Source organism: Rhinichthys klamathensis, unplaced genomic scaffold (assembly GCF_029890125.1).
Source record: "Rhinichthys klamathensis goyatoka isolate OS25496 unplaced genomic scaffold, OSU_Roscu_1.1 h1tg000014l_1, whole genome shotgun sequence".
NCBI classification, from domain to species: Eukaryota; Metazoa; Chordata; class Actinopteri; order Cypriniformes; family Leuciscidae; genus Rhinichthys; species Rhinichthys klamathensis.
This window is the reverse complement of record NW_026606566.1, coordinates 905,506-933,212: the sequence shown is the minus strand read 5'-3', so window position 1 is coordinate 933,212 and position 27,707 is coordinate 905,506. Positions and strand designations below refer to the sequence as shown.

Sequence of the window (27,707 nt, the reverse complement as noted above, 5' to 3'; positions counted from 1 at the left end):
TTTTTAATTCAGCAATTATTTTGTCTTGTGTCTTTGAAATTGCTTATTCAGGGCAGTGATTTAGTTAATTTTGTTCCCATTTTGTAGATTCTGCCAAATGTATGTAAACTTATGACCCTGTATGAGCTTCTGTATAAATGGAGCTGCTTCTTTCTTCAACATGAGAGCAGAATTATCTGCAAGAATCACTGACGCAAATAATGTAATTTACCAAGAACCCAAACAGTTGCAGTTAACTAGCAGTGAGCAATTAGAGAAATCCCCCACCCCCGGGTGCGACCCAGGTTGACCTAGCTCTCATTAAGTGCCATAGGCAGGGAAGAGTGGGGGAAGTGCAAGAGGTTTCTGTATGACTTCAGAGTGCAGTTCAAACTACGAGACTGTTTTCTTCGTTTGAAAAGTGAAATAAATGAATAAAGTTAATGTATAGTATTATAAAACAGAGGTTTGACAGGATTGGGAGGTATAGATGGAAAAATTAACAAGTCTTGAGTAAAAAAAAAGAAACAAAATGTAGACAAGATTTAGACTTCCTGCAAATGTTATGGTTAAGAGAGAACATTTTCATTCCCACAGCTATGTGCTCTATTGGCCTTCATTCCCAAAACAAAGCCTTAAATACAACCTCACTGAGTGCCCTCTGACTTATCACATGCCCCTAAAACTGCAAACAGCCTGCAGTGGGGGACCGCAGATGCGACACTATGCAGAAGGGCTATACTTAATACATCTTCTTAATATGTATTTAACTGGCTCAGGCTTATTTTTGCTGTTTGTCCAGTTGTCGTTTTTTAGAGGGACCATCTCTTCAACCAAAGAGTCACTGTTGCTAAATAGATGTTTAACACATGAACAGTAAAAATAACCAGTGAAATGCTGTTTAATTATAACAATAAAAAAGGTTTTGATCCGCTTAAATCTGACAGTTAAAAATGAGCTATCGATTAACATGATACAAGTTATTTGGGACTAAACTCAGCAGAGAAAGAAATATTCTCTCACTTTTAACTGCATTTATTTCCAGTAAATGTCTTCACATGTAAATATGTGTATAAGTATAAAAAGATTTAACAACTGAGATATAAACTGAACAAGTTTCAAAGATAATTGATGAACGAAAATGGAATATGAAGTCCCTAAAGGGGGGGTCAATATCAAAGCACCTTTTTACATCTGGTCACTTCATGCGTTTTCTCTGATCGGATATCTGTTCATTCGTGAAAAGACCAGGTATAAATGCCCTCTGAAACACTTTCGAGATGGATTTAAATCCGATCACTCAAACCACTTCAGGAGGTGGTCTGAGATGCATTATAGATGAAACTGGACAAAATGCTTCTGCTTGTTGAAACCACATATGTAAATTATACTCCTCCCAAAATGTAAAAAAAATAAACATGTGAGAGTGTGTTATAGGCTATATGAAATATGCCAGATATGCCAGATATGACAGTGCTACTGCAACACACATCGCTGCAGATGAGCCGAGTATCTCTTCGGCATGCCAAATCGCAAACTGCTGCAAGTGAAACTGAAAGTAAGTCGCAGATACTCAAAACACAATCATCTTCATAAAAAGAAATGAGTCTCAATGATCTTACCAGTGCTGATGCCGCATTGCCGCTCTTTCGTCTATTGTGGTCTTTGATCTTGAAATTAGCTGATGATGAATAAAATACTCATATCTGCTTTCGTTGATGTGAACTCTGTTCAATTTGCAAGATAGATATCCGATAAGTAAAAACGCATGAAGTGACCAGGTGTAAACAGGCTCAAAAGTACCAATCAGTTTTGGCCACAAGCTGCTTAAAGTACTACAGTGGACCCTCTGCTCTGCATATTTGGTATATCTTCCTCATTTAATATACCTGATTCAGACCATCAGCTCATTAGGAGAGAGCAACATGTGCCACATAAAAGAGACATACAAAATGTGCAAAGAGTTGAGAACTACTGGTTTAAACCAGTGTTTCTCAACCCTGCTCCTGAAGGATCCCTAACACTGCACGTTTTCTTTGTCGCCCTAATCAAACACACCTGATTCAACGCATCGGCTCGTTACAAGAAACTCCAGGACCTGTAATGGGTGTCAGAAAGATGAGACTTTCAAAATGTGCATCCTGTGGGTCCTCCAGGAGAAACACTGGTTTAAACTATACGATTTAAGCAGTTATATATATATATATATATATATATATTTTTTTTTTTTTAGGCGAAAACTCAGAGCAAAAGGAGGTTGCAAAAAGTATTTAATAAAAGGGTGCCAATAATTATAGCGGTGTTTTCAAAATGTGATTTCCCCCCCACTTTCAATTATTTTACTTCAATGAAAGGTTAGAGTTTTGCTAATTTTTTGAATGAATGATCAAAAGGATAAACAATGCAGTTTTTTTTATATCATATTTATCAGGGGTGCCAATAATTCGGACCACAACTGTATAGTTATAGTTATGGTTTAGTTTGAAATGTTACAATTACCAGTTGAAACTGTTCATCTATGTAGCTTGAAAATAAAAATAACTGCTCTTCTTTTGCATCGAGTTCAGTTACCAACATGTCTGCCCCACAAATACTCAAACACAGCAGTGTGTTTAAGCTATCTCATGAGAAATCTACATCTACTTGCGGTCAAAGTCAGTCATGATGGCAGAAGAGAGACTTGGTGAAAGATAAAATGCAAAGAGAGCAAAAAGGTGCCTCACACCAGGCCTGATTCTGCTGACCTGGTTCTTCGTGCCAACACACATCCATCCAAACAAAATGAAGATGTACAAAGCAAAATATCAAAGAAGAAGGCTCTGGAATCAGACTGGAAGACTCCTGAGAAGATCCTCCTTAAAAGACCCTCATGGTCACTATGTAGCATATGCTGCATTTTGGACACTGGAGTGGTTTGTTTTGTTCCCCCCAATCTACTTAAGCACAAACAACTGAAATGCTCAAACTTCCAAACCAACAAAAAGTGATGTAACCTAAGAATGCAGTGAGAATGCCGCAAAAATTCAAGATATTGGGACAAAAAAGGCCCCTGTATGAGTTTTTGTCTTTTATATTTATATCAGGGATCAGCAACTTAGTGCCAATCACTGGCAATGTGACATAATCCTTTAATAAAGACATTTATAAACATTTATTATTTATATTTATTTTGGTTTTGTAGCTATTGCTGGAATGACATTCATAAAATGAAATGAATGATTCAGAAAGTTATGTTGTAACCTTATGTTATCTCCCTGCCTTAACAATGGACAGAGCAACACAGAGTGCCAGTCAGTGTCACTTGTATTCAAATTTCTCATAGATATCACACAAACTCATGCAAACATACACAAAATAAAAACTACAATGTAGGGTTGAACATTTATAAAATACATTTGACAAAAACCCCATTGTTACTATTTGCAATGACTAAAGTCACAAAAGTGCTGATTGTGACCGAAGCCTATTGGCGGAGAGGTTTACCTTTAGGCCTACAGTGGGGACATCTGTAATTTGCTGATTGGTAATGTCTCAGATTTGGTTTTAGATACATGGTCAAGGAAAGAATAAAAGAAGGCCATTACCAATGATCATTTTTTTGTTTTCTCTCTGGGCTCTCTGAGTCTCCCGGCCACCAACACCAGACGCCCAGATCAACCGGACTACCATCCATTTCCCCCTTCCATTTCCAACTTTCTTCAATAAATAATTCTCCAACATTCATAGTTGTGGCGTGGTCCTTGCTCGTGAAAGAAAACAAAATGTCCAAACTAGTTGATTGAATGTTAACACATCTATCTATGGCTATCTATGGTAATAAAATCACATTCTAACAATGCTCACATATGTATTTGTGCCATTAGTTAAACGTGGCAGAGGATGGAAATACAAAATAAAATGACCATCTTGATGATAACCTTTTCAGTCATTCTGCAATCCTACAGCGTGAAACCACCCTACGGCACCTTTTCACTCAAAACTTACATTTAAACAGACTCCTTACATTTAAGGTATAGTGAAATACATTGCAAAACATAAATGTGCACTTGTAAAAAAGACAAAAAATAAGTAACTACAGTACAATGTTTAGTTGCAGCAGCACTAAAGTTTTGTAATTGCATTCGCATGTTCATATGTTGTGTAACTGCATTAATGAATGAGGCTAGAACTATACTGCAAATCAATAATACTATATTAATATCATCAATCCTTGCCATTGTATTCATTAACAACCAAGCCGTTGGCCCTGGAGCCCCCAGTACACCGCACACTTCAGATGACATCTCAATCAAACACACCTGATTATGGATTCAACTGATCATTAATTCCAAGACCTGGAGTGGGTGTGTCAGATAAGAGAGACGTCCAAAATGTGCAGTGCTGAAGAGGGGAAGCCAGGGTTGGAAACCGCTCTCACTGCTACAGCCCAGCACTACATTCCTCTGCGGCGTTTTCACTGCGAACGTCACTGAGCGGTTTATTTGTTGAAGAACATCGTTATAGATCCAAAACAAGACATGCACCGCTAACAGAGGCCATTACTGGCCCACAGACACAGTCATTTTCGAACACTCACCTTGTTCATTTACAACTTCCACAATCATTCGCCGCAGAATGTGTCTGGCATGACCTCACTACATGCGTGAAAACGAATCGTTACAATATTTGGCAAAAGAGAGATTCTCCTCTATTTCCCGTTAGGTCGGGGATCCAGGCACAGTGTGATTCTCTTTACGCAAATCACTGGAAAATGGTGTACACGTTGTCTTGTCCGTCCACCAAAAAGCATCAAAATAAGGCAAAAGGAGCCCTGTCCTTGTCCGCATGTCTTACCGTTATAGTAGCATTCCTTACGGCATTGGATGCGGTTTGCCGTATCTCAGCGGCGCTTCCCGGCTTCAGTAGGCTTTTCGTAAATCTCCGGGTCGATTCCGCTGCCATTTCTTCATCGGTACATTCGGGGCTACAATCTGCAGTGTGTGCCACGAATCCGTAATGTGTTTATCACGTTGAAATCGAAAGACTGCAAATGCACGTCCTTCGTCTCACTGTCGCTTCCACTCAGCAGCTTTACTACAAGCGCGGTGGGCAGGGCTCGGGTTACTCAGCAATCATACAGACCGTGCTCCTGGAATTCAGCATTTTAGTAGCATTCCCAAGCATTGCCAGTAGAAGGAACAATAATGCAAACCCTGATAGTGTCGAGCGATGGATTATAATAGCCTAATTGAGATGAATGTATTCATGTGGTGCAGACAGACCATCCCGACCAGTCTTGCTTTAACTGATTCCACATCATCAGAATGTCAAATGCAGTGCATACAAGTCAACAGATCAAGTGCATTTAAACATTCTTTGACCGAGATTATAATTAATATGACATTAAGACGCCCAACATCTTGATATGTTAAATATTTACAGTCCGTATGCATAAAAAGTAGTCTTACTGCGATAATCTCGGTGAGCATGTAATTTTAACCAAACTGTCTTGAAGTGGTGGTGATGGTGGTTGAAGTGCGCGCGTGAAAGCATTCATGGACTTTAGCGCCATCGCGCGTCAGCTCCACAAAACAGAACACACATTATTACAAAAGTATGTCAAAAGTGGTTGGTTGGAGCCTCAGCAATACTGTCATGACGTAATTTCCCGAAATAATCGGGTTGCAATGGTTTTTAAAAAATAATCTTTAAGCAGGTGCTTAAGTGAGAAAAAGCGTAGGCCTACCCTCTTAATTATTTATAAAATGTGAAGTTACATATTGCTGCTCATCTTTTAATTAATTAACTATTTAAAGGTGCATTGTATAATATTTAGGAGGATCTGTAGACAGAAATGCAATATAGTATACTATGTTTTCAGTGGTGTATTAGATAATGAAATAAAGAAGTTTATTTCACTTAGTTGTCCTGCACCTGAGCCCAATTTGGGTGTTTGGGATGTGCACACCAGCTTTGTATTTTTTGACTCTTCAGTATTAGATAATGAACCGTTATGTTTTATTACCTTAGAATGAGCCATTTCTATCTACTGGGGCTGCGTTCCAGTCCAAAATTGTCATGCCGTTTACTCGCTAACTTCCCTCCGTCTCATTCACTTGGATGTACGTCATTGCTTACGCTGCATGAGTGTCCACTACTGGTGGAACTTTTGCAATAGGCTGAATTGGAACGTGCCAAGTCAAGTCATCTTCATTTATATAGCGCTTTTAACAATGTAGATTGTTCCACAATGCGGCTTTACAGTGATAATAGGAAATTAAAGTAACAGATTGTTTTGGCTTTATGGCAGCTCTAGAATTAAGTTATTTTTTCAGTTAAAGTTAGTTTTGATTGATTCACTTCTGTCGCAACGATCATTACCCAGCAAGCAATTTTGCGTCTAAAAGACGTCTAATAGCCGTCTAAACACAGCCCAGACGTCTAGGCTAAAACAAGGCTAAATTTGGGCTGTCAGTGAAAATCTATAGACGTCTAACCATAGCCCAAGAATAAGACGTCTAACCATAGCCAAGGATGTAGTGGAGGCTAAACGCACGTAAACGCCGTTTACGCACCTCCCAATATTCGGAAATAGCGTTTACCCACCTCCAAAGTGCGTTTATCCACCTCTAAATTGCGTTTATCTACCTCTAAATAGCGTTTATCCACCTCTAAATAGCCCGTAGTTCCTAAGACATTTTAAATTAAGCTTATGTCGTTTTAGTTTCATATTGTTCATTATTAGTTTCATAGGTTTTTAAAACTAAGACGAACTCTTTCATATTGCGCTGCTTTACTGTCAGTGTTGTTGACTTTTACTGACGGACGGTAAAGTTGCGCTGTTGACGCTCGCGCAGCCTCTCGAGGAGAAATCTACACAAATGAGCGCACACACACACTCAGTTAACCAGTTAACAACATACTGCCTATAAAAAAAATCTAAATGTGGAGTTTTTATATTTTTAACATATGTTAAGCAACCTCAATTATTTTTCCTGAACACCATCACAATTGAAAATGTGACATTTCCTACAACAGTTCAATAAACAGTTAAAATTAAAGCTGCTAGCAGCATTTAGCGGTGTTCAAGCAGTTAAGGCCTTTAAGGCCGTTAAGCACAAAAGCATCAAAAGACAATAAGTTTTATGTAGCAAGCATTTAACTATTGACATCATAGATGGAATAGACCATGTTTTAGCATGATTTACCATGATATACCACATTTCAGTGTGATTGTTAATGATTTACTATGTTACAGTGTGATTTACCATAGTTTACTATGATATACCGAGTTCTAGTATGATTCACCATGGTTTACCCTGTTCTTGCATGATTTACCACAATTGAACACATTCTAGTAGCCTATGATGTAATATGATTCTAGCATGCTAGCACACATACACACACACACAAATAAAGACAAATGTTGTTGTTGTGGTTTTCAATGCTATTGGGATGTGTCATTATGAAAATATACTTTAATGGTCTATAAGCATTTCACATAATGTGTTTGTAAACTATTAATCAGATTATTTTGCATTTATTCAGAAACCTAGGACTACACACACACATTCTGTTGTAGATACAGTTATTTGAACTATGTGATGGAAAAAAGAAATGTTTACTGCAATTGTTACAATTAATAATAGAGGCAAATTTTGTCCGATTTGTCTGAAATTTTTCAATGCTGTTCAGAGTGATATTAGACATGTTCTTGACCTTTTTTAAAGAAGATCTGAGCATTCATTTAAGAGATCAGCATTTACAGTCAATACAGGCAATTTAACATAGGAAATATATGGTTTTAAAGCTTTTTGACAGTTATAGCACCAACTATGGTCCGATCTCCATGAAACTTTGCATGCTTCTTCACCAAGTTATTACACATAGGCTCACCAATTTTTGTGAAGTTCTGAGTTTTTATTTATGATTTATAGGCGTTTGAGTGTATTTTGACACGTCCCCTTTTCTTAATGACCCTGTTACAGTGAACCAAAGGGCAAAGTTCAACATTTTTTTGATAATTATTGATCTAGAGAGTCCAGAGAATTGTCCTAGATTGGTTTGGTTCCGATCGGGCGAAAAACCAGGGACTAGTTTGCGAAAGTAGGTTTTGGACAAAATTGGACATAGCAGAAATTTTTCTGGCCTAAATCGATTTTGGAGATATACATTTTTACCGCCTTGACCCAAGGATCACAGTGGTGTAAAAAGCTTGATTCTAAGTCAAACGGTATAGGAGTTATGAGCAATTTAGTACTTTTGGGTACTGTAACGCCACCTATGGGCCAATCGGGGTCATACTCTGATAGGTTCTCCCCAAACTGAGGCCCTACCACCTGGCCTGGTTTTAAGTCTCTAGGCCTTACGGTTTGGGCTGCACGATGCGTTTTAGGTTTTTTTTTTCTTTTTTCAAATAGCAATTACAATAGGTTTTCAGCACTTCGAGCTTGAACACCTAATAACAGGCGACCTTTTTGACAGTTATAGCGCCACCTATGGTCCGATCTCCATGAAACTTTGCATGCTTCTTCACCATGTTATGACACATGTGCTCATCAATTTTTGTGAAGTTCTGAGTTTTTATTTATGATTTATAGGCTTTTAAGTGTATTTTGACACGCCCCCTTTTCTTAATGACCCTGTTACAGTGAACCAAAGGGCAAAGTTCAACATTTTTTCGATAATTATTGATCTAGAGAGTCCAGAGAATTGTCCTAGACTGGTCTGGTTCCGATCGGGCGAAAAACCAGGGACTAGTTTGCGAAAGTAGGTTTTTAACATATTTGTGAATATTTAATGAATGATTTGATTGACAGCAATGGATTTAGAGGCAAAGTTGTTCAACATGAGGAGATCTATCAAATGATATGCATATTATGGGAAACACCACGTGATGTGTGCAACACCACGTGATTACAGAGCCATAAAACTCGTTAGCGCCAACTAGTGGCCGATTTCTTTCAAAACTCTTACAGACCTCTTGGGCCATGAGTCGAACATGCCCATTGAGTTTCGTTCCGATCAGCCTTCGTTAACCTCGTCTCATAGGTGCTCAAACTTCATTGGCCGATGGCGGCCATGTTTTTTGAGATACGCCAATGTCCTCATACACATACATGGGGCCTTGGACCAAGACACTGCATACCAATTTTCAAGTCAATCGGACTAACGGTCACGTGGTCATAGCCCTATTTATGTTTTTTTAATGTTATAGCGCCACCTAGCGGTAGATCGACGCGGTTTTTTTACTGTGACCCCAAACTGTCCTCATACACATGTGTGTCAAGTTTGGTGAAGATATCTCATTTACTTCTGGAGTTATAGCCATTTTAGTAAAATAGGCTCCTCCCACAACGTTTATTTTGCGCCCCCTAGCGACCAGAAATCGAAATTTCGACTTTTTTTCGATAATTATTGATATTCAGACTCCAAAGAACATGTATGCACTGGTTTGGTTCCGATCGGGCGAAAAACCAGGGACTAGTTCGCAAAAGTAGTTTTTTGACAAAATTCAAAATGGCGGAAAAATTTGCATACCGCAAATGAAATCGGAGATATACGTTTTTTAAGTCAGAAGTCCAGCTTTCCAATGATATAAGACACTTGAGTCTACGACATACGGTCTAGGAGTTATGATCACTTTCGCGCTTTTGTTGCTATAGCGCCACCTATGGGCCAATCGGGCTCATACTCTCTCAACCTCTCCTCGATTTCTGTGCTACCTTAATCCCAAATATCAAGTCTCTAGCACTTACGGTTTGGGCTGTACGATGCGTTTTAGCGGAGAATAATAATAATAAAAATTAAAGCTGCAAGCAGCATTTAGCGGTGTTCAAGCAGTTAAGGCCTTTAAGGCCGTTAAGCACAAAAGCATCAAAAGACATTAAGTTGTATTTAGCAAGCATTTAACCATTGACATCATAGATGGAATAGACCATGTTTTAGCATGATTTACCATGATATACCAAATTTAGTGTGATTTTTCATGATCTACCATGTTCCAGTATGATTTAATATGAATCTAGCATGATTTACCACAGTTTACCATGATTTACCATGTTATAGGATGATTTACCATGATATACCACATTCTAGAATGATTTACCAGGATTGTAGCATGATTTAACAAGATTCATCACATTGCTAGCATGATTTGCCATGATACACCATGTAATAGTATTTTTTACTATGATTTACCATGTTTCTATCGTGATTTACCATGATTTACCACATTGCTGCATTGATGTGAAGGGCCAATAAAAATGAAGTGATAAACTCTGACGAAAAAAATAATGATGGTGTTATAATAGTTAACATGGAAAAACTGGTTTGCTTTAGTGCTTTGATTTACTGTTGAAAATCAAGTGTGTCAAAATGAGAGTGAGCCAATAAGTGGTCTTTTACTGCCCTCTGCTGGCCTTCTACTTATTAATAAAGTGTTTTTACAGGTGCTTTTGCAATCATATGTAGACATTTGCTCACACACACACACACACACACACACACACACACACACACACACACACACACACACACACACACACACACACACACACACACACACACACAAAGTCATTATGAAAAGATATTTTAATGGTCTATAAGCATTTCATGTCTTTGCAAGCTAGTAATCAGATTATTCAGAATTTATTCAGAAACATGGGACTACACACACACACATTCTATTGTAGATTAAACTGTCTCATTCAGGGTTCACATTTGTCAATGTGACAATGAATTTTGACTAAATGTGAGTGTCAATGTTAAAATAGTGATTTTATAAAGTCTAAATAAGAATTATAGAATAATATTAGTTAGTAGCATGACAAAATGACTATTTTAAACAGCAGGGGGCAGTAGAATACCACTTATTGGCTTAACATGCCATTCTTCATATCATTTGCACCTTTTTAATTGTTATAGAGGCATATTTTGTCCGATCTGTCTGAAATTTTTCACGCTTGTTTAGAGTCATGTGTCACATGTTCTGACTTGATTTGAAGAAGATCTGAGCATTCATTGAAGAGATATATAGGCGTTTGGGGACACTTGGTCAAGGCTACATATTGAAGTGACCCTATTATAGCTATCCAAATGAAGAAGTTATACCTTTTCTGATAATTATTGCTCTAGAGAGTCCAGAGAATTGTACTGCACTGGTTTTAACATTATTATATGAACATTATATGATCATAGATGGAAAACCCCATTTACAGCCAATACAGGCAATTTACCATAGGAAATACATGGTTTTAAAGCTTTTTAACAGTTATAGCGCCACCTATGGTCCGATCTCCATGAAACTTTGCATGCTTCCTCACCATGGTATGACACATATGCTCATCAATTTTTGTCAAGTTCTGAGTTTTCATTTATGATTTATAGGCTTTTGAGTATATTTTGACACGCCCCTTTTCTAAATGACCCTGTTACAGTGAACCACAGGGCAAAGTTCAACTTTTTTTTGATAATTATTGATCTAGAGAGTCCAGAGAATTGTCCTAGACTGGTCTGGTTTTGATCGGGCGAAAAACCAGGGACTAGTTCGCAAAAGTAGGTTTTTAACATATTCGTGAATATTTAATGAACGATTTGATTGACAGCAATGGTTCTAGAGGCAAAGTTGTTCACCATGAGGAGATCTATCAAATAATATGCATTTTGGGGGCATGTGTGCAACACCACGTGATTACAGAGCCGTAAAACTCGTTAGCGCCAACTAGTGGCCGATTTCTTTCAAAACTCTTACAGACCTCTTAGGCCATGAGTCGAACATGCCCATCGAGTTTCGTTCCGATTGGCCTCCGTTAACCTCGTCTCATAGGGGCTCAAACTTCATTGGTCGATGGCGGCCATGTTTTTTGAGATACGCCAATGTCCTCATAGACATACATGGGGCCTTGGACCAAGACACTGCATACCAATTTTCAAGTCAATCGGACTAACGGTCAGTCCTTTATATGTTTTTTTCATGTTATAGCGCCACCTAGTGTTCGATCGTCGCAATTTTTTTACTGTGACCTCAGATTGAAGTCATGCACACCTGTACCAAGTTTGGTGAACCTACCTAATTTACTTCTGGAGTTATAGCCGTTTTAGTAAAATAGGCTCCTCCCACAACGTTCTTTTTGCGCCCCCTTGCGACCGAAAATAGAAATTTCAACTTTTTTTCGATTATAATTTATATTCAGACTCCACAGAACATTTGTGCACTGGTTTGGTTCCGATCGGGCGAAAAACCAGGGACTAGTTTGCAAAAGTCGTTTTTTAACAAAATTCAAAATGGCGGAAAATCTATCATGACGGAAATGAAATCGGAGATATACGTTTTTTAAGTCAGGAGTCCAGCTTTCCAATGATATAAGACACTTGAGTCTACGACTTACGGTCTAGGAGTTATGAGCAGTTTTGCGCAATTGGTTGCTATAGCGCCACCTATGGGCCAATCGGGCTCATAATTTGATAAGCTCTCCTCGATTTTTGTACTACCATCTGACAAAGTTTCAAGTCTCTAGCTCTTACGGTTTGGTCTGCACGATGCGTTTTACGGCAGAAGAATAATAATAATAATAATAATTAAAGCTGCAAGCAGCATTTAGCGGTGTTCAAGCAGTTAAGGCCTTTAAGGCCGTTAAGCACAAAAGCATCAAAAGACATTAAGTTTTATTAAGCATACATTTAACCACTGACATAATAGATGGAAAACACCATTTAAAGCCAATACAGGCAATTTACCATAGGAAATATATAGTTTTAAAGCTTTTTAACAGTTATAGCGCCACCTATGGTCCAATCTCCATAAAACTTTGCATGCTTGTTAATGATGTTATGTCACATATGCTCATCAATTTTTGTCAAGTTCTGAGTTTTCATTTATGATTTATAGGCTTTTGAGTGTATTTTGACACGCCCCTTTTCTAAATGACCCTGTTACAGTGAACCAAAGGGCAAAGTTCAACTTTTTTTTGATAATTATTGATCTAGAGAGTCCAGAGAATTGTCCTAGACTGGTCTGGTTTTGATCGGGCGAAAAACCAGGGACTAGTTCGCAAAAGTAGGTTTTTAACATATTCGTGAATATTTAATGAACGATTTGATTGACAGCAATGGTTCTAGAGGCAAAGTTGTTCACCATGAGGAGATCTATCAAATGATATGCATTTTGGGGGGATGTGTACAACACCACGTGATTACAGAGCCGTAAAACTCGTTAGCGCCAACTAGTGGCCGATTTCTTTCAAAACTCTTACAGACCTCTTAGGCCATGAGTCGAACATGCCCATCGAGTTTCGTTCCGATTGGCCTCTGTTAACCTCGTCTCAAATTCATTGGTCAATGGCGGCCATGTTTTTTGAGATACGTCAATGTCCTCATAGACATACATGGGGCCTTGGACCAAGACACTGCATACCAATTTTCAAGTCAATCGGACTAACGGTCAGTCCTTTATATGTTTTTTTCATGTTATAGCGCCACCTAGTGTTCGATCATCGCGATTTTTTTACTGTGACCTCAGATTGAACTCATGCATACGTGTACCAAGTTTGGTGAGCCTATCTAATTTACTTCTGGAGTTATAGCCATTTTAGAAAAATAGGCTTTTTAAAGACATTAAAGACATTTAGCAAGCATGTAACCACTGACATAATAGATGGAAAACCGTTTACCATGATTTACCATGATACTAGCATGATTTACCATAATTTTACCATGATTAACCATGTTCTAGTATGATTTACCATAGCTTTACCATGATTTACCATAGTTTTACCATGATTTACCATGTTCTAGTTTGATTTACCATGAATCTAGCATGATTCACAATGTTCTAGTATGCTTTACATGATTTACCCTGTTGTAGCATAATTTACCATCGTTTACCATGATTTACAATGCTCTGGTATGAATTACCATGAATCTAGCATGATTTACCATAGTTTTACCATGATTTACCATGTTCTAGAATGATTTACCATGAATCTAGTATGATTTACCATAGTTTTACCATGATTTACCATGTTCTAGTATGATTTACCATGAATCTAGCATGATTCACAATGTTCTAGTATGCTTTACATGATTTACCCTGTTGTAGCCTAATTTACCATCGTTTACCATGATTTACCACGCTCTGGTATGAATTACCATGAATCTAGCATGATTTACCATAGTTTTACCATGATTTACCATGTTCTAATATGATTTACCATGAATCTAGTATGATTTACCATAGTTTTACCATAATTTATCATGTTCTAGTATGATTTACCATGAATCTAGCATGATTCACAATGTTCTAGTATGCTTTACATGATTTACCCTGTTGTAGCATAATTTACCATCGTTTGCCACGATTTACCACGCTCTGGTATGAATTACCATGAATCTAACATGATTCACCATAGTTTTACCATGATTTACCATGTTCCAGTATGATTTACCATGAATCTAGCATGATTCACAATGTTCTAGTATGCTTTACATGATTTACCCTGTTGTAGCATAATTTACCATCGTTTACCATGATTTACCACGCTCTGGTATGATTTACCATGATTCTAGCATGATTTACCATAGTTTTACCATGATTTACCATAGTTTTACCATGCTTTACCATACTTTTACCATGATTTACCATGTTCTAGTATGATTTGCCATGAATCTAGCATGATTTACCATAGTTTTACCATGATATTCCATTTTGTAGTATGCTTTACATGATTTACCCTGTTCTAGCATGATTTGCTTTAGTTCAGAATGTTGTTGAAACTCAAGGCTGTTAAAATGAAAGTGAGCCAATAAGTGGTCTTCTACTGCCCTCTGCTGGCCACTCTACTTATTAATAAAGTCTTTTTGCATTCATATCTAGACACACACACACACACACACGTCATTATGAAAATATATGAAATGCTTATAGACCATTCAAATATGTCTTTGCAAGCTATTAATCAGATTATTCAGGATTTATTCAGAAACATGGGACTACACACACACATTCTGTTGTAGATAAAGTGATTTGAACTGTCTCTCATTCAGGATTAACATTTGTCTGTGACACAATGCTTCAATAGATGAATTTTGACAAAATGTGAGTGTAAATGTTAAAATAGTGATTTTATAAACTCTAAATAAGAATTATAGAATATTAGTAGTTAGTAGCATGACAAAATGACTATTTTAAACAGCAGGGGGCAGTAGAATACCACTTATTGGCTTAATATGCCATTATGTTATAACTTTAACCTTTTTAACTGTTATAGATGCATTATTTCTTATCTTATTTAGAGTCACATGTTCTGACTTGTTTTTAAGAAAATCTGAACATTCATTGAAGAGATATAGGCTTTCTTGGTCAAGGCTACATATTGAAGTGACCCTATTATAGCCATCCAAATGAAGAAGTTATAACTTTTTTGATAATTATTTATCTAGAGAGTCCAGATAATTGTACTGCACTGATTTTGAACATTATGATATAAATATTATATGATCATAGATGGAACACACCATTTACAGCCAATACAGGCAATTTACCATAGGAAATACATGGTTTTAAAGCTTTTCAACAGTTATAGCGCCACCTATTGTCCGATCTCCATGAAACTTTGCATGCTTCCTCAGCATGTTATGTCACATATGCTCACCAATTTTTGTAAAGTTCTGAGTTTTTATTTATGATTTATAGGCTTTTGAGTGTATTTTGACACGCCCCTTTTTGTAAATTATCCTGTTATAATGAACCAAATGGCAAAGTTCAACTTTTTTTCGATAATTATTGATCTAGAGAGTCCAGAGAATTGTACTGCCCTGATTTTGAACATTATAATATAAAGATTATATGATAATAGATGGAAAAGACCATTTACAGCAAATACAGGCAATTTACCATAGGAAATACATGGTTTTAAAGCTTTTCAACAGTTATAGCGCCACCTATGGTCCGATCTCCATAAAACTTTGCATGCATGTTCATGATGTTATGTCACATATGCTTACCAATTTTTGTGAAGTTCTGAGTTTTTATTTATGATTTATAGGCTTTTGAGTGTGTTATGACACACCTATTTTCATAAATAATGCTGTTATAGCAAAGCAAAGGGCAAAGTTCAACTTTTTTTTGATAATTATTGATCTAGAGAGTCCAGAGAATTGTCCTAGACTGGTCTGGTTTTGATCGGGCGAAAAACCAGGGACTAGTTCGCAAAAGTAGGTTTTTAACATATTCGTGAATATTTAATGAATGATTTGATTGACAGCAATGGTTCTAGAGGCAAAGTTGTTCACCATGAGGAGATCTATCAATTGATATGCATTTTGGGGGGATGTGTGCAACATCACGTGATTACAGAGCCGTAAAACTCGTTAGCGCCAACTAGTGGCCGATTTCTTTCAAAACTCTTACAGACCTCTTAGGCCATGAGTCAAACATGCCCATCGAGTTTCGTTCCGATTGGCCTCCGTTAACCTCGTCTCATAGGGGCTCAAACTTCATTGGTTGATGGCGGCCATGTTTTTTGAGATACGCCAATGTCCTTATAGACATACATGGGGCCTTGGACCAAGACACTGCATACCAATTTTCAAGTCAATCGGACTAACGGTCAGTCCTTTATATGTTTTTTTCATGTTATAGCGCCACCTAGTGTTCGATCGTCGCGATTTTTTTACTGTGACCTCAGATTGAAGTCATGCACACCTGTACCAAGTTTGGTGAGCCTACCTAATTTACTTCTGGAGTTATAGCCATTTTAGTAAAATAGGCTCCTCCCACAACGTTCTTTTTGTGCCCCCTAGCGACCGGAAATCGAAATTTCAACTTTTTTTCGATTATAATGTATATTCAGACTCCACAGAACATTTGTGCACTGGTTTGGTTCCGATCGGGCGAAAAATCAGGGACTAGTTCGCAAAAGTCGTTTTTTGACAAAATTCAAAATGGCGGAAAATCTATCATGACGGAAATGAAATCGGAGATATACGTTTTTTTCGTCCGGTGACCAGCTTTCCAGTGATATAAGACACTTGAGTCTACGACTTACGGTCTAGGAGTTATGACCAGTTACGCGCAATTGGTTGCTATAGCGCCACCTATGGGCCAATTGGGCTCATAATTTGATAACCTCTCCTCGATTTTTGTACTACCATCTGACAAAGTTTCAAGTCTCTAGCTCTTACGGTTTGGTCTGCACAATGCGTTTTACGGCAGAAGAATAATAATAATAATAATAATAATAAAAATCAGTACAATTACAATAGGTTTTCAGCACTTCGTGCTTGAACACCTAATAATAATAACAAGCAGCATTTTAGCGGCGTTCAAGCAGTTAAGGCCTTTCAGGCCGTTAAGCACAAAAGCATGAAAAGACATTAAGTTTTATGTAGCAAGCATGATTTACAGTGATATACTACATTTCAGTGTGATTTTTCATGATTTACCATGTTTCAGTATGATTTACCATGAATCTAACATGATTTTCCATAGTTTACCTTGATATACCATGTTATATGATGATTTACCATGATATAGCACATTCTAGAATAATTTACCAGGATTCTAGCATGATTTACCTTTTTTACTATGATTTACCATGTTTCTGGCGTTATTTACCATGATTTACCACGTTGATAGCAATTATGTGAAGCATAAGAACAATTGAAGTGATAAACTCTGACAAAATATGAATGTGTTATAATAGTAATTGTTATATAAGTGATTTTATAGTGTCTATATACAAAAAAAAGACTATTAATAAGAAGAGTGGCCAGCAGAGGGCAGTAGAAGACCACTTATTGGCTCACTTTCATTTTCAACTACTTTGTTTCTCCAGTATTCTCCACTGAAGCAAACCATTTTTTTCATGTTAACTCCATAATGCCTGCTTACACACACACACACACACACACACACACACACACACACACACACACACACACACATTTTTGGGATATGTTATTGTGAAAATCAGTTTTAATGGTATATGAGCATTTCACATATTTCTTTGCAATGTAATAATATAAAACACATTAAAGAAAATGCTTTAAGCATTTGTTTGTTAGCCAATGCTGAAAGCTGATAAAAAAAGATTAAAAATGTCTAATGCTGCTGCTCCATCTAGTGGACAACAGTGTTATTACAGCCTACTTATACAATAGGCCATGTTTTTCATATCATTTAATCTACACACGCTCATTCTGATGTAGATAGAGACATTTGGAACTTCAGGAGCCAATGTGACTCAATTGTCACTTCAATAGACGATTTTTGACTAAATGTTATTGTAAATGTTAAAATAGTGAATTTATAAAGTCTAAATATTAATTATAGTTGAGTAGTGTGACAAAATGACTTTTTTTAAACAGAAGGGGGCAGTAAAATACCACTTATTGCTGTTAGCCTTTTTTCAAGCAGTTATAGCTGTTCTTGACCTTTTTTTAAGAAGCTATGAGCATTTATTGAAAAGATATTGGCTTTCGGTCAAGGTTACATATTGAAGTGACCCTATTATAGTCATCCAAATGAAGAAGTTATACATTTTTCTATAATTATTGTTCTAGAGAGTACAGAGCAATAGATGAATTTTGACAAAATGTGATTGTAAATGTTAAAATAATGATTTAATAAAGTGTAAATATCAATTATATATAAAAATATTAGAGAGTAGTATGATGAAATGACAGCAGGGGGCAGTAAAATACCACTTATTGGCTGTTATAGCCATCCAAGCTGTTATAGCCATCCGATTTACACTCTATTATAGCCATCCAAATGAAGTAATTATACCTTTTCTGATAATTATTGATCTAGAGAGTCCAGATAATTGTACTGCACTGGTTTTAAACATTAAGATATGAAAATTATACGATCATAGATGGAAAAGACCATTTACAGCCAATACAGGCACTTTACCATAGGAAATACATGGTTTTAAAGCTTTTCAACAGTTATAGCGCCACCTATTGTCCGATCTCCATGAAACTTTGCATGCTTCTTCACCATGGTATGACACATATGCTCATCAATTTTTGTGAAGTTCTGAGCATTTATTTATGATTTATAGGCTTTTTAGTGTGTTTTGACACACCCCTTTTATAAATGACCCTGTTATAGCAAAGCAAAGGGCAAAGTTCAACTTTTTTTCGATAATTATTGATCTAGAGAGTCCAGAGAATTGTCCTAGACTGGTCTGGTTCCGATCGGGCGAAAAACCAGGGACTAGTTCGCAAAAGTAGGTTTTTAACATATTCGTGAATATTTAATGAACGGTTTGATTGACAGCAATGGTTCTAAAGGCAAAGTTGTTCAACATGAGGAGATCTATCAAATGATATTCATATTGTGGGGATGTGTGCAACACCAAGTGATTACAGAGCCGTAAAACTCGTTAGCGCCAACTAGTGGCCGATTTCTTTCAAAACTCTTACAGACCTCTTGGGCCATGAGTCGAACATGCCCATCGAGTTTCGTTCCGATTGGCCTCCGTTAACCTCGTCTCACAGGTGCTCAAACTTCATTGGTCAATGGCGGCCATGTTTTTTGAGATATGCCAATATCCTTTTACACATACATGGCACCTTGGACCAAGACACTGCATACCAATTTTCAAGTCAATCGGACTAACGGTCAGGTGGCCACACCCCCTTTTATGTTTTTTAAATGTTATAGCGCCACCATGAGGCCAATCACCGCGGTTTTTTTACTGTGACCTCGAATTGAGCTCATACACATGTGTACCAAGTTTGGTGAAAATATTTCATTTCTCTCACGAGTTATACCCATTTTAGTAAAATTAGCTCCGCCTCCTTCGAACGTTTGGGCACTCCCTCGCAACCGTGAATCGAAATTTCAACTTTTTTTCGATAATTATTGATATTCAGTGTCCAGAGAATCTTTCTGCACTGGTTTGGTTCCAATCGGGCAAAAAACCAGGGACTAGTTCGCAAAAGTAGGTTTTAGACAAAACCGGAAATAGCGGAAAAATTTGCATACCGGAAATGAAATCCTTGAGGCCTTTTTTGTTCTGCTTGAGCCAAGGATTCCAATGATATAAGACACTTGATGCTGGGACACAGGGTTATTGAGATTTAAGGAAAATAGTGCCATTTTTTTGTTTTTTGCGCTATAGCGCCACCTATGGGCCAATCGGGCTCATATTTTGATAACCTCTCCTCGATTTCTGTGCTACCTTAATCCCAAATATCAAGTCTCTAGCTCTTACGGTTTGGTCTGCACGATGCGTTTTAGGGCGGAATAATAATAATAATAATAAAAATCAGCACAATTACAATAGGTTTTCAGCACTTCGTGCTTGAACACCTAATAATAAAAATCAGTACAATTACAATAGGTTTTCAGCACTTCGTGCTTGAACACCTAATCAGTACAAATACAATAGGTTTTCAGCACTTCGTGCTTGAACACCTAATTAAGTCACTTACATTTTAGATGCAATATTGGCTGTTTTCGTTCTGTTTCAGCAGGGAAAATAGTTCCAAACAAAAATCACAGCAGAACCACGGCGCATATCTCACAGGAACACTCAACCTGTTTTCATTACTGAATGATTCAGCATTTTGAACGAATCGATTGAGTCAAAGATTCAATGACCCATTCATAAACATCTGTCTCATTCTTGAATGAATCAGCCGTTTGAACGAATCGTTTGTTTGTTTGAATGAATGAATCAATGACTCACTCATTAAGACGGTCGCCTGCCGCCACCTACTGGCGGTTTAGTGTTATGTTTAAAAGTAGTATCATTCTTTCCAATGTTTCTTATATGTAAATTTGAATAAATTTCATAACATTATTTAACACAATTGTAATTTTTCAGTGTAAATTATTTATTTTGATCAGCCCCTAGGGTAACAGCCCTATAGTGTCTTATTATTCTAAATAATTGAATTTATTGACCAAATTTATGAATTTAAAATGAAAGATGAAGCATACATTTAATAATATTGGGGGAGGGGATGCCCTTTAAAGGTGCAGATATTACAATATGCCGATTTAAATATCAAAGCTGATTGAACACTGATGAGAATAATCAGAATAAATGAGAATATTGTTTCAGAATAAATTAACACACACACCAAAAAAAAAAAAAAAATCCGGATGAGCAATTTTTTTACTCAGACAAGTGAATGACAGATTTACTTGTCCGAAGGCTTAATGTCGAGCAATGTTAGCAATATCATCAGGTAGGCAGTGGCCCACCTTACCGGGTGACCACATCGTGGTCCACCAGAATTTATAGTTTACCCACCTCTTTTTTTACCACTACACCTCTGCCGACAGGGAACAGGGTTCGACCCCATACATATGCCTCAAATGAGGCTGTGTTTGTTGCTTGTTAAGGCAGCGCCTATGCTGAAAGTAGACCGATTCAGAGAAAAAAATCAAAGAATAAATCAAAGGAAAAAATCTGTGGAGTCCTTCACGGTTTTGTTTCTGTCGCGTGGCCGAGGGCCTCTGCCTAAAGGTCTCCAGAGGATTAACTCCTCCTGCTGCGATAGATCGTGTCCAGTTACATCGAGTGCATGGAACCTTGGCACAGACAGCAAAGCATTTTCCTGTTTTCCACTTTCCGCCAACTCATTTCTTTCTCGAAAACCTGGAGGACACAGCCCATTCAGAGCTTGTATTTTGGTACCATCGATAAGTCTGCCCACCCCATTCTTTCAGTAGATGGCTCGCTGGGCCCTACCACCTTGGTGATAGCTCGCTGGAACCCGAGGTGTACATATGCCTTGGGCGGGCCGCCAGGATCGTGCTTGCTAAGGCAGCACATATACTAAAATTGGATCGATACAGAGAAGATTAGCATGGCCCCTGCGAAAGGATGACACGCAAATCCGTGAAGCGCTCCATATTTTTGCAGCTGTGATCAAGCCTGCTTCACTGGATTCTGGATTCTTCATCTCTTGTGTCAAGAACTGGTGCATCTCCAATGTCTATAGGGCACTCTCATTTTTCCAGCAAAGTGTGTCCACTCCCTTTCTACAGCAGATGCCGACAGGGAACAGGGTTCGACCCCATACATATGCCTCAAATGAGGCTGTGTTTGTTGCTTGTTAAGGCAGCGCCTATGCTGAAAGTAGACCGATTCAGAGAAAAAAATCAAAGAATAAATCAAAGGAAAAAATCTGTGGAGTCCTTCACGGTTTTGTTTCTGTCGCGTGGCCGAGGGCCTCTGCCTAAAGGTCTCCAGAGGATTAACTCCTCCTGCTGCGATAGATCGTGTCCAGTTACATCGAGTGCATGGAACCTTGGCACAGACAGCAAAGCATTTTCCTGTTTTCCACTTTCCGCCAACTCATTTCTTTCTCGAAAACCTGGAGGACACAGCCGATTCAGAGCTTGTATTTTGGTACCATCGATAAGTCTGCCCACCCCATTCTTTCAGTAGATGGCTCGCTGGGCCCTACCACCTTGGTGATAGCTCGCTGGAACCCGAGGTGTACATATGCCTTGGGCGGGCAGCCAGGATCGTGCTTGCTAAGGCAGCACATATACTAAAATTGCATCGATACACAGAAGATTAGCATGGCCCCTGTGAAAGGATGACACGCAAATCTGTGAAGCGCTCCATATTTTTGCAGCTGTGATCAAGCCTGCTTCACTGGACTTGATTCATACCTTCCTGCCACTATTTATTTTCATTCTTGATCTCTTGTGTCAAGAACTGGTGCATCTCCAATGTCTATAGGGCACTCTCATTTTTCCAGCAAAGTGTGTCCACTCCCTTTCTTCAGCAGATGCCAACAGGGTTCGACCCCATACATATGCCTCAAATGAGGCTGTGTTTGTTGCTTGTTAAGGCAGCGCCTATGCTGAAAGTAGACCGATTCAGAAAAAAAAATCAAAGAATAAATCAAAGGAAAAAATCTGTGGAGTCCTTCACGGTTTTGTTTCTGTCGCGTGGCCGAGGGCCTCTGCCTAAAGGTCTCCAGAGGATTAACTCCTCCTGCTGCGATAGATCGTGTCCAGTTACATCGAGTGCATGGAACCTTGGCACAGACAGCAAAGCATTTTCCTGTTTTCCACTTTCCGCCAACTCATTTCTTTCTCGAAAACCTGGAGGACACAGCCCATTCAGAGCTTGTATTTTGGTACCATCGATAAGTCTGCCCACCCCATTCTTTCAGTAGATGGCTCGCTGGGCCCTACCACCTTGGTGATAGCTCGCTGGAACCCGAGGTGTACATATGCCTTGGGCGGGCCGCCAGGATTGTGCTTGCTAAGGCAGCACATATACTAAAATTGGATCGATACAGAGAAGATTAGCATGGCCCCTGCGAAAGGATGACACGCAAATCCGTGAAGCGCTCCATATTTTTGCAGCTGTGATCAAGCCTGCTTCACTGGATTCTGGATTCTTGATCTCTTGTGTCAAGAACTGGTGCATCTCCAATGTCTATAGGGCACTCTCATTTTTCCAGCAAAGTGTGTCCACTCCCTTTCTACAGCAGATGCCGACAGGGAACAGGGTTCGACCCCATACATATGCCTCAAATGAGGCTGTGTTTGTTGCTTGATAAGGCAGCGCCTATGCTGAAAGTAGACCGATTCAGAGAAAAAAATCAAAGAATAAATCAAAGGAAAAAATCTGTGGAGTCCTTCACGGTTTTGTTTCTGTCGCGTGGCCGAGGGCCTCTGCCTAAAGGTCTCCAGAGGATTAACTCCTCCTGCTGCGATAGATCGTGTCCAGTTACATCGAGTGCATGGAACCTTGGCACAGACAGCAAAGCATTTTCCTGTTTTCCACTTTCCGCCAACTCATTTCTTTCTCGAAAACCTGGAGGACACAGCCCATTCAGAGCTTGTATTTTGGTACCATCGATAAGTCTGCCCACCCCATTCTTTCAGTAGATGGCTCGCTGGGCCCTACCACCTTGGTGATAGCTCGCTGGAACCCGAGGTGTACATATGCTTTGGGCGGGCCGCCAGGATCGTGCTTGCTAAGGCAGCACATATACTAAAATTGGATCGATACAGAGAAGATTAGCATGGCCCCTGCGAAAGGACACGCAAATCCGTGAAGCGCTCCATATTTTTGCAGCTGTGATCAAGCCTGCTTCACTGGACCTGATTCATACCTTCCTGCCACTATTTATTTTCATTCTTGATCTCTTGTGTCAAGAACTGGTGCATCTCCAATGTCTATAGGGCACTCTCATTTTTCCAGCAAAGTGTGTCCACTCCCTTTCTTCAGCAGATGCCGACAGGGAACAGGGTTCGACCCCATACATATGCCTCAAATGAGGCTGTGTTTGTTGCTTGTTAAGGCAGCGCCTATGCTGAAAGTAGACCGATTCAGAGAAAAAAATCAAAGAATAAATCAAAGGAAAAAATCTGTGGAGTCCTTCACGGTTTTGTTTCTGTCGCGTGGCCGAGGGCCTCTGCCTAAAGGTCTCCAGAGGATTAACTCCTCCTGCTGCGATAGATCGTGTCCAGTTACATCGAGTGCATGGAACCTTGGCACAGACAGCAAAGCATTTTCCTGTTTTCCACTTTCCGCCAACTCATTTCTTTCTCGAAAACCTGGAGGACACAGCCCATTCAGAGCTTGTATTTTGGTACCATCGATAAGTCTGCCCACCCCATTCTTTCAGTAGATGGCTCGCTGGGCCCTACCACCTTGGTGATAGCTCGCTGGAACCCGAGGTGTACATATGCCTTGGGCGGGCCGCCAGGATCGTGCTTGCTAAGGCAGCACATATACTAAAATTGGATCGATACAGAGAAGATTAGCATGGCCCCTGCGAAAGGATGACACGCAAATCCGTGAAGCGCTCCATATTTTTGCAGCTGTGATCAAGCCTGCTTCACTGGACCTGATTCATACCTTCCTGCCACTATTTATTTTCATTCTTGATCTCTTGTGTCAAGAACTGGTGCATCTCCAATGTCTATAGGGCACTCTCATTTTTCCAGCAAAGTGTGTCCACTCCCTTTCTTCAGCAGATGCCGACAGGGAACAGGGTTCGACCCCATACATATGCCTCAAATGAGGCTGTGTTTGTTGCTTGTTAAGGCAGCGCCTATGCTGAAAGTAGACCGATTCAGAGAAAAAAATCAAAGAATAAATCAAAGGAAAAAATCTGTGGAGTCCTTCACGGTTTTGTTTCTGTCGCGTGGCCGAGGGCCTCTGCCTAAAGGTCTCCAGAGGATTAACTCCTCCTGCTGCGATAGATCGTGTCCAGTTACATCGAGTGCATGGAACCTTGGCACAGACAGCAAAGCATTTTCCTGTTTTCCACTTTCCGCCAACTCATTTCTTTCTCGAAAACCTGGAGGACACAGCCCATTCAGAGCTTGTATTTTGGTACCATCGATAAGTCTGCCCACCCCATTCTTTCAGTAGATGGCTCGCTGGGCCCTACCACCTTGGTGATAGCTCGCTGGAACCCGAGGTGTACATATGCCTTGGGCGGGCCGCCAGGATCGTGCTTGCTAAGGCAGCACATATACTAAAATTGGATCGATACAGAGAAGATTAGCATGGCCCCTGCGAAAGGATGACACGCAAATCCGTGAAGCGCTCCATATTTTTGCAGCTGTGATCAAGCCTGCTTCACTGGATTCTGGATTCTTCATCTCTTGTGTCAAGAACTGGTGCATCTCCAATGTCTATAGGGCACTCTCATTTTTCCAGCAAAGTGTGTCCACTCCCTTTCTACAGCAGATGCCGACAGGGAACAGGGTTCGACCCCATACATATGCCTCAAATGAGGCTGTGTTTGTTGCTTGTTAAGGCAGCGCCTATGCTGAAAGTAGACCGATTCAGAGAAAAAAATCAAAGAATAAATCAAAGGAAAAAATCTGTGGAGTCCTTCACGGTTTTGTTTCTGTCGCGTGGCCGAGGGCCTCTGCCTAAAGGTCTCCAGAGGATTAACTCCTCCTGCTGCGATAGATCGTGTCCAGTTACATCGAGTGCATGGAACCTTGGCACAGACAGCAAAGCATTTTCCTGTTTTCCACTTTCCGCCAACTCATTTCTTTCTCGAAAACCTGGAGGACACAGCCGATTCAGAGCTTGTATTTTGGTACCATCGATAAGTCTGCCCACCCCATTCTTTCAGTAGATGGCTCGCTGGGCCCTACCACCTTGGTGATAGCTCGCTGGAACCCGAGGTGTACATATGCCTTGGGCGGGCAGCCAGGATCGTGCTTGCTAAGGCAGCACATATACTAAAATTGCATCGATACAGAGAAGATTAGCATGGCCCCTGTGAATGGATGACACGCAAATCTGTGAAGCGCTCCATATTTTTGCAGCTGTGATCAAGCCTGCTTCACTGGACTTGATTCATACCTTCCTGCCACTATTTATTTTCATTCTTGATCTCTTGTGTCAAGAACTGGTGCATCTCCAATGTCTATAGGGCACTCTCATTTTTCCAGCAAAGTGTGTCCACTCCCTTTCTTCAGCAGATGCCAACAGGGTTCGACCCCATACATATGCCTCAAATGAGGCTGTGTTTGTTGCTTGTTAAGGCAGCGCCTATGCTGAAAGTAGACCGATTCAGAGAAAAAAATCAAAGAATAAATCAAAGGAAAAAATCTGTGGAGTCCTTCACGGTTTTGTTTCTGTCGCGTGGCCGAGGGCCTCTGCCTAAAGGTCTCCAGAGGATTAACTCCTCCTGCTGCGATAGATCGTGTCCAGTTACATCGAGTGCATGGAACCTTGGCACAGACAGCAAAGCATTTTCCTGTTTTCCACTTTCCGCCAACTCATTTCTTTCTCGAAAACCTGGAGGACACAGCCCATTCAGAGCTTGTATTTTGGTACCATCGATAAGTCTGCCCACCCCATTCTTTCAGTAGATGGCTCGCTGGGCCCTACCACCTTGGTGATAGCTCGCTGGAACCCGAGGTGTACATATGCCTTGGGCGGGCCGCCAGGATCGTGCTTGCTAAGGCAGCACATATACTAAAATTGGATCGATACAGAGAAGATTAGCATGGCCCCTGCGAAAGGATGACACGCAAATCCGTGAAGCGCTCCATATTTTTGCAGCTGTGATCAAGCCTGCTTCACTGGATTCTGGATTCTTCATCTCTTGTGTCAAGAACTGGTGCATCTCCAATGTCTATAGGGCACTCTCATTTTTCCAGCAAAGTGTGTCCACTCCCTTTCTACAGCAGATGCCGACAGGGAACAGGGTTCGACCCCATACATATGCCTCAAATGAGGCTGTGTTTGTTGCTTGTTAAGGCAGCGCCTATGCTGAAAGTAGACCGATTCAGAGAAAAAAATCAAAGAATAAATCAAAGGAAAAAATCTGTGGAGTCCTTCACGGTTTTGTTTCTGTCGCGTGGCCGAGGGCCTCTGCCTAAAGGTCTCCAGAGGATTAACTCCTCCTGCTGCGATAGATCGTGTCCAGTTACATCGAGTGCATGGAACCTTGGCACAGACAGCAAAGCATTTTCCTGTTTTCCACTTTCCGCCAACTCATTTCTTTCTCGAAAACCTGGAGGACACAGCCGATTCAGAGCTTGTATTTTGGTACCATCGATAAGTCTGCCCACCCCATTCTTTCAGTAGATGGCTCGCTGGGCCCTACCACCTTGGTGATAGCTCGCTGGAACCCGAGGTGTACATATGCCTTGGGCGGGCAGCCAGGATCGTGCTTGCTAAGGCAGCACATATACTAAAATTGCATCGATACAGAGAAGATTAGCATGGCCCCTGTGAATGGATGACACGCAAATCTGTGAAGCGCTCCATATTTTTGCAGCT

General features: G+C 39.7%; 1 protein-coding gene and 9 non-coding genes across 10 annotated transcripts in view; 9 read left to right on the top strand and 1 right to left on the bottom strand.

The window, feature by feature from the left end:
* dock10 (dedicator of cytokinesis 10) overlaps positions 1-5,071 on the bottom strand; it is a 141,282-nt gene extending 136,211 nt beyond the window's left edge. Inside the window, exon 1 of the mRNA XM_056270746.1 lies at positions 4,813-5,071. Within this exon, the coding sequence (XP_056126721.1) occupies positions 4,813-4,920 (108 nt within the window). The 5' untranslated portion in view covers positions 4,921-5,071. The remainder of the gene's footprint in view (positions 1-4,812) is intronic.
* Positions 5,072-21,731: 16,660 nt separating this feature from the next.
* LOC130105148 (U6 spliceosomal RNA) lies at positions 21,732-21,838 on the top strand. Its single transcript, XR_008809555.1, has one exon. It is a non-coding gene; the product is annotated as a U6 spliceosomal RNA (small nuclear RNA).
* A 614-nt stretch (positions 21,839-22,452) lies between these two features.
* On the top strand, positions 22,453-22,559 carry LOC130105346 (U6 spliceosomal RNA). The gene has a single exon (XR_008809583.1). It is a non-coding gene; the product is annotated as a U6 spliceosomal RNA (small nuclear RNA).
* A 635-nt stretch (positions 22,560-23,194) lies between these two features.
* Positions 23,195-23,301, top strand: LOC130105137 (U6 spliceosomal RNA). Its single transcript, XR_008809554.1, has one exon. It is a non-coding gene; the product is annotated as a U6 spliceosomal RNA (small nuclear RNA).
* A 614-nt stretch (positions 23,302-23,915) lies between these two features.
* On the top strand, positions 23,916-24,019 carry LOC130105352 (U6 spliceosomal RNA). Its single transcript, XR_008809586.1, has one exon. It is a non-coding gene; the product is annotated as a U6 spliceosomal RNA (small nuclear RNA).
* Positions 24,020-24,661: 642 nt separating this feature from the next.
* LOC130105126 (U6 spliceosomal RNA) lies at positions 24,662-24,768 on the top strand. Its single transcript, XR_008809553.1, has one exon. It is a non-coding gene; the product is annotated as a U6 spliceosomal RNA (small nuclear RNA).
* A 642-nt stretch (positions 24,769-25,410) lies between these two features.
* On the top strand, positions 25,411-25,517 carry LOC130105115 (U6 spliceosomal RNA). Its single transcript, XR_008809552.1, has one exon. It is a non-coding gene; the product is annotated as a U6 spliceosomal RNA (small nuclear RNA).
* A 614-nt stretch (positions 25,518-26,131) lies between these two features.
* Positions 26,132-26,238, top strand: LOC130105342 (U6 spliceosomal RNA). Its single transcript, XR_008809581.1, has one exon. It is a non-coding gene; the product is annotated as a U6 spliceosomal RNA (small nuclear RNA).
* Positions 26,239-26,873: 635 nt separating this feature from the next.
* Positions 26,874-26,980, top strand: LOC130105104 (U6 spliceosomal RNA). The gene has a single exon (XR_008809551.1). It is a non-coding gene; the product is annotated as a U6 spliceosomal RNA (small nuclear RNA).
* Positions 26,981-27,594: 614 nt separating this feature from the next.
* On the top strand, positions 27,595-27,701 carry LOC130105327 (U6 spliceosomal RNA). The gene has a single exon (XR_008809578.1). It is a non-coding gene; the product is annotated as a U6 spliceosomal RNA (small nuclear RNA).
* Positions 27,702-27,707: the final 6 nt, after the last annotated feature.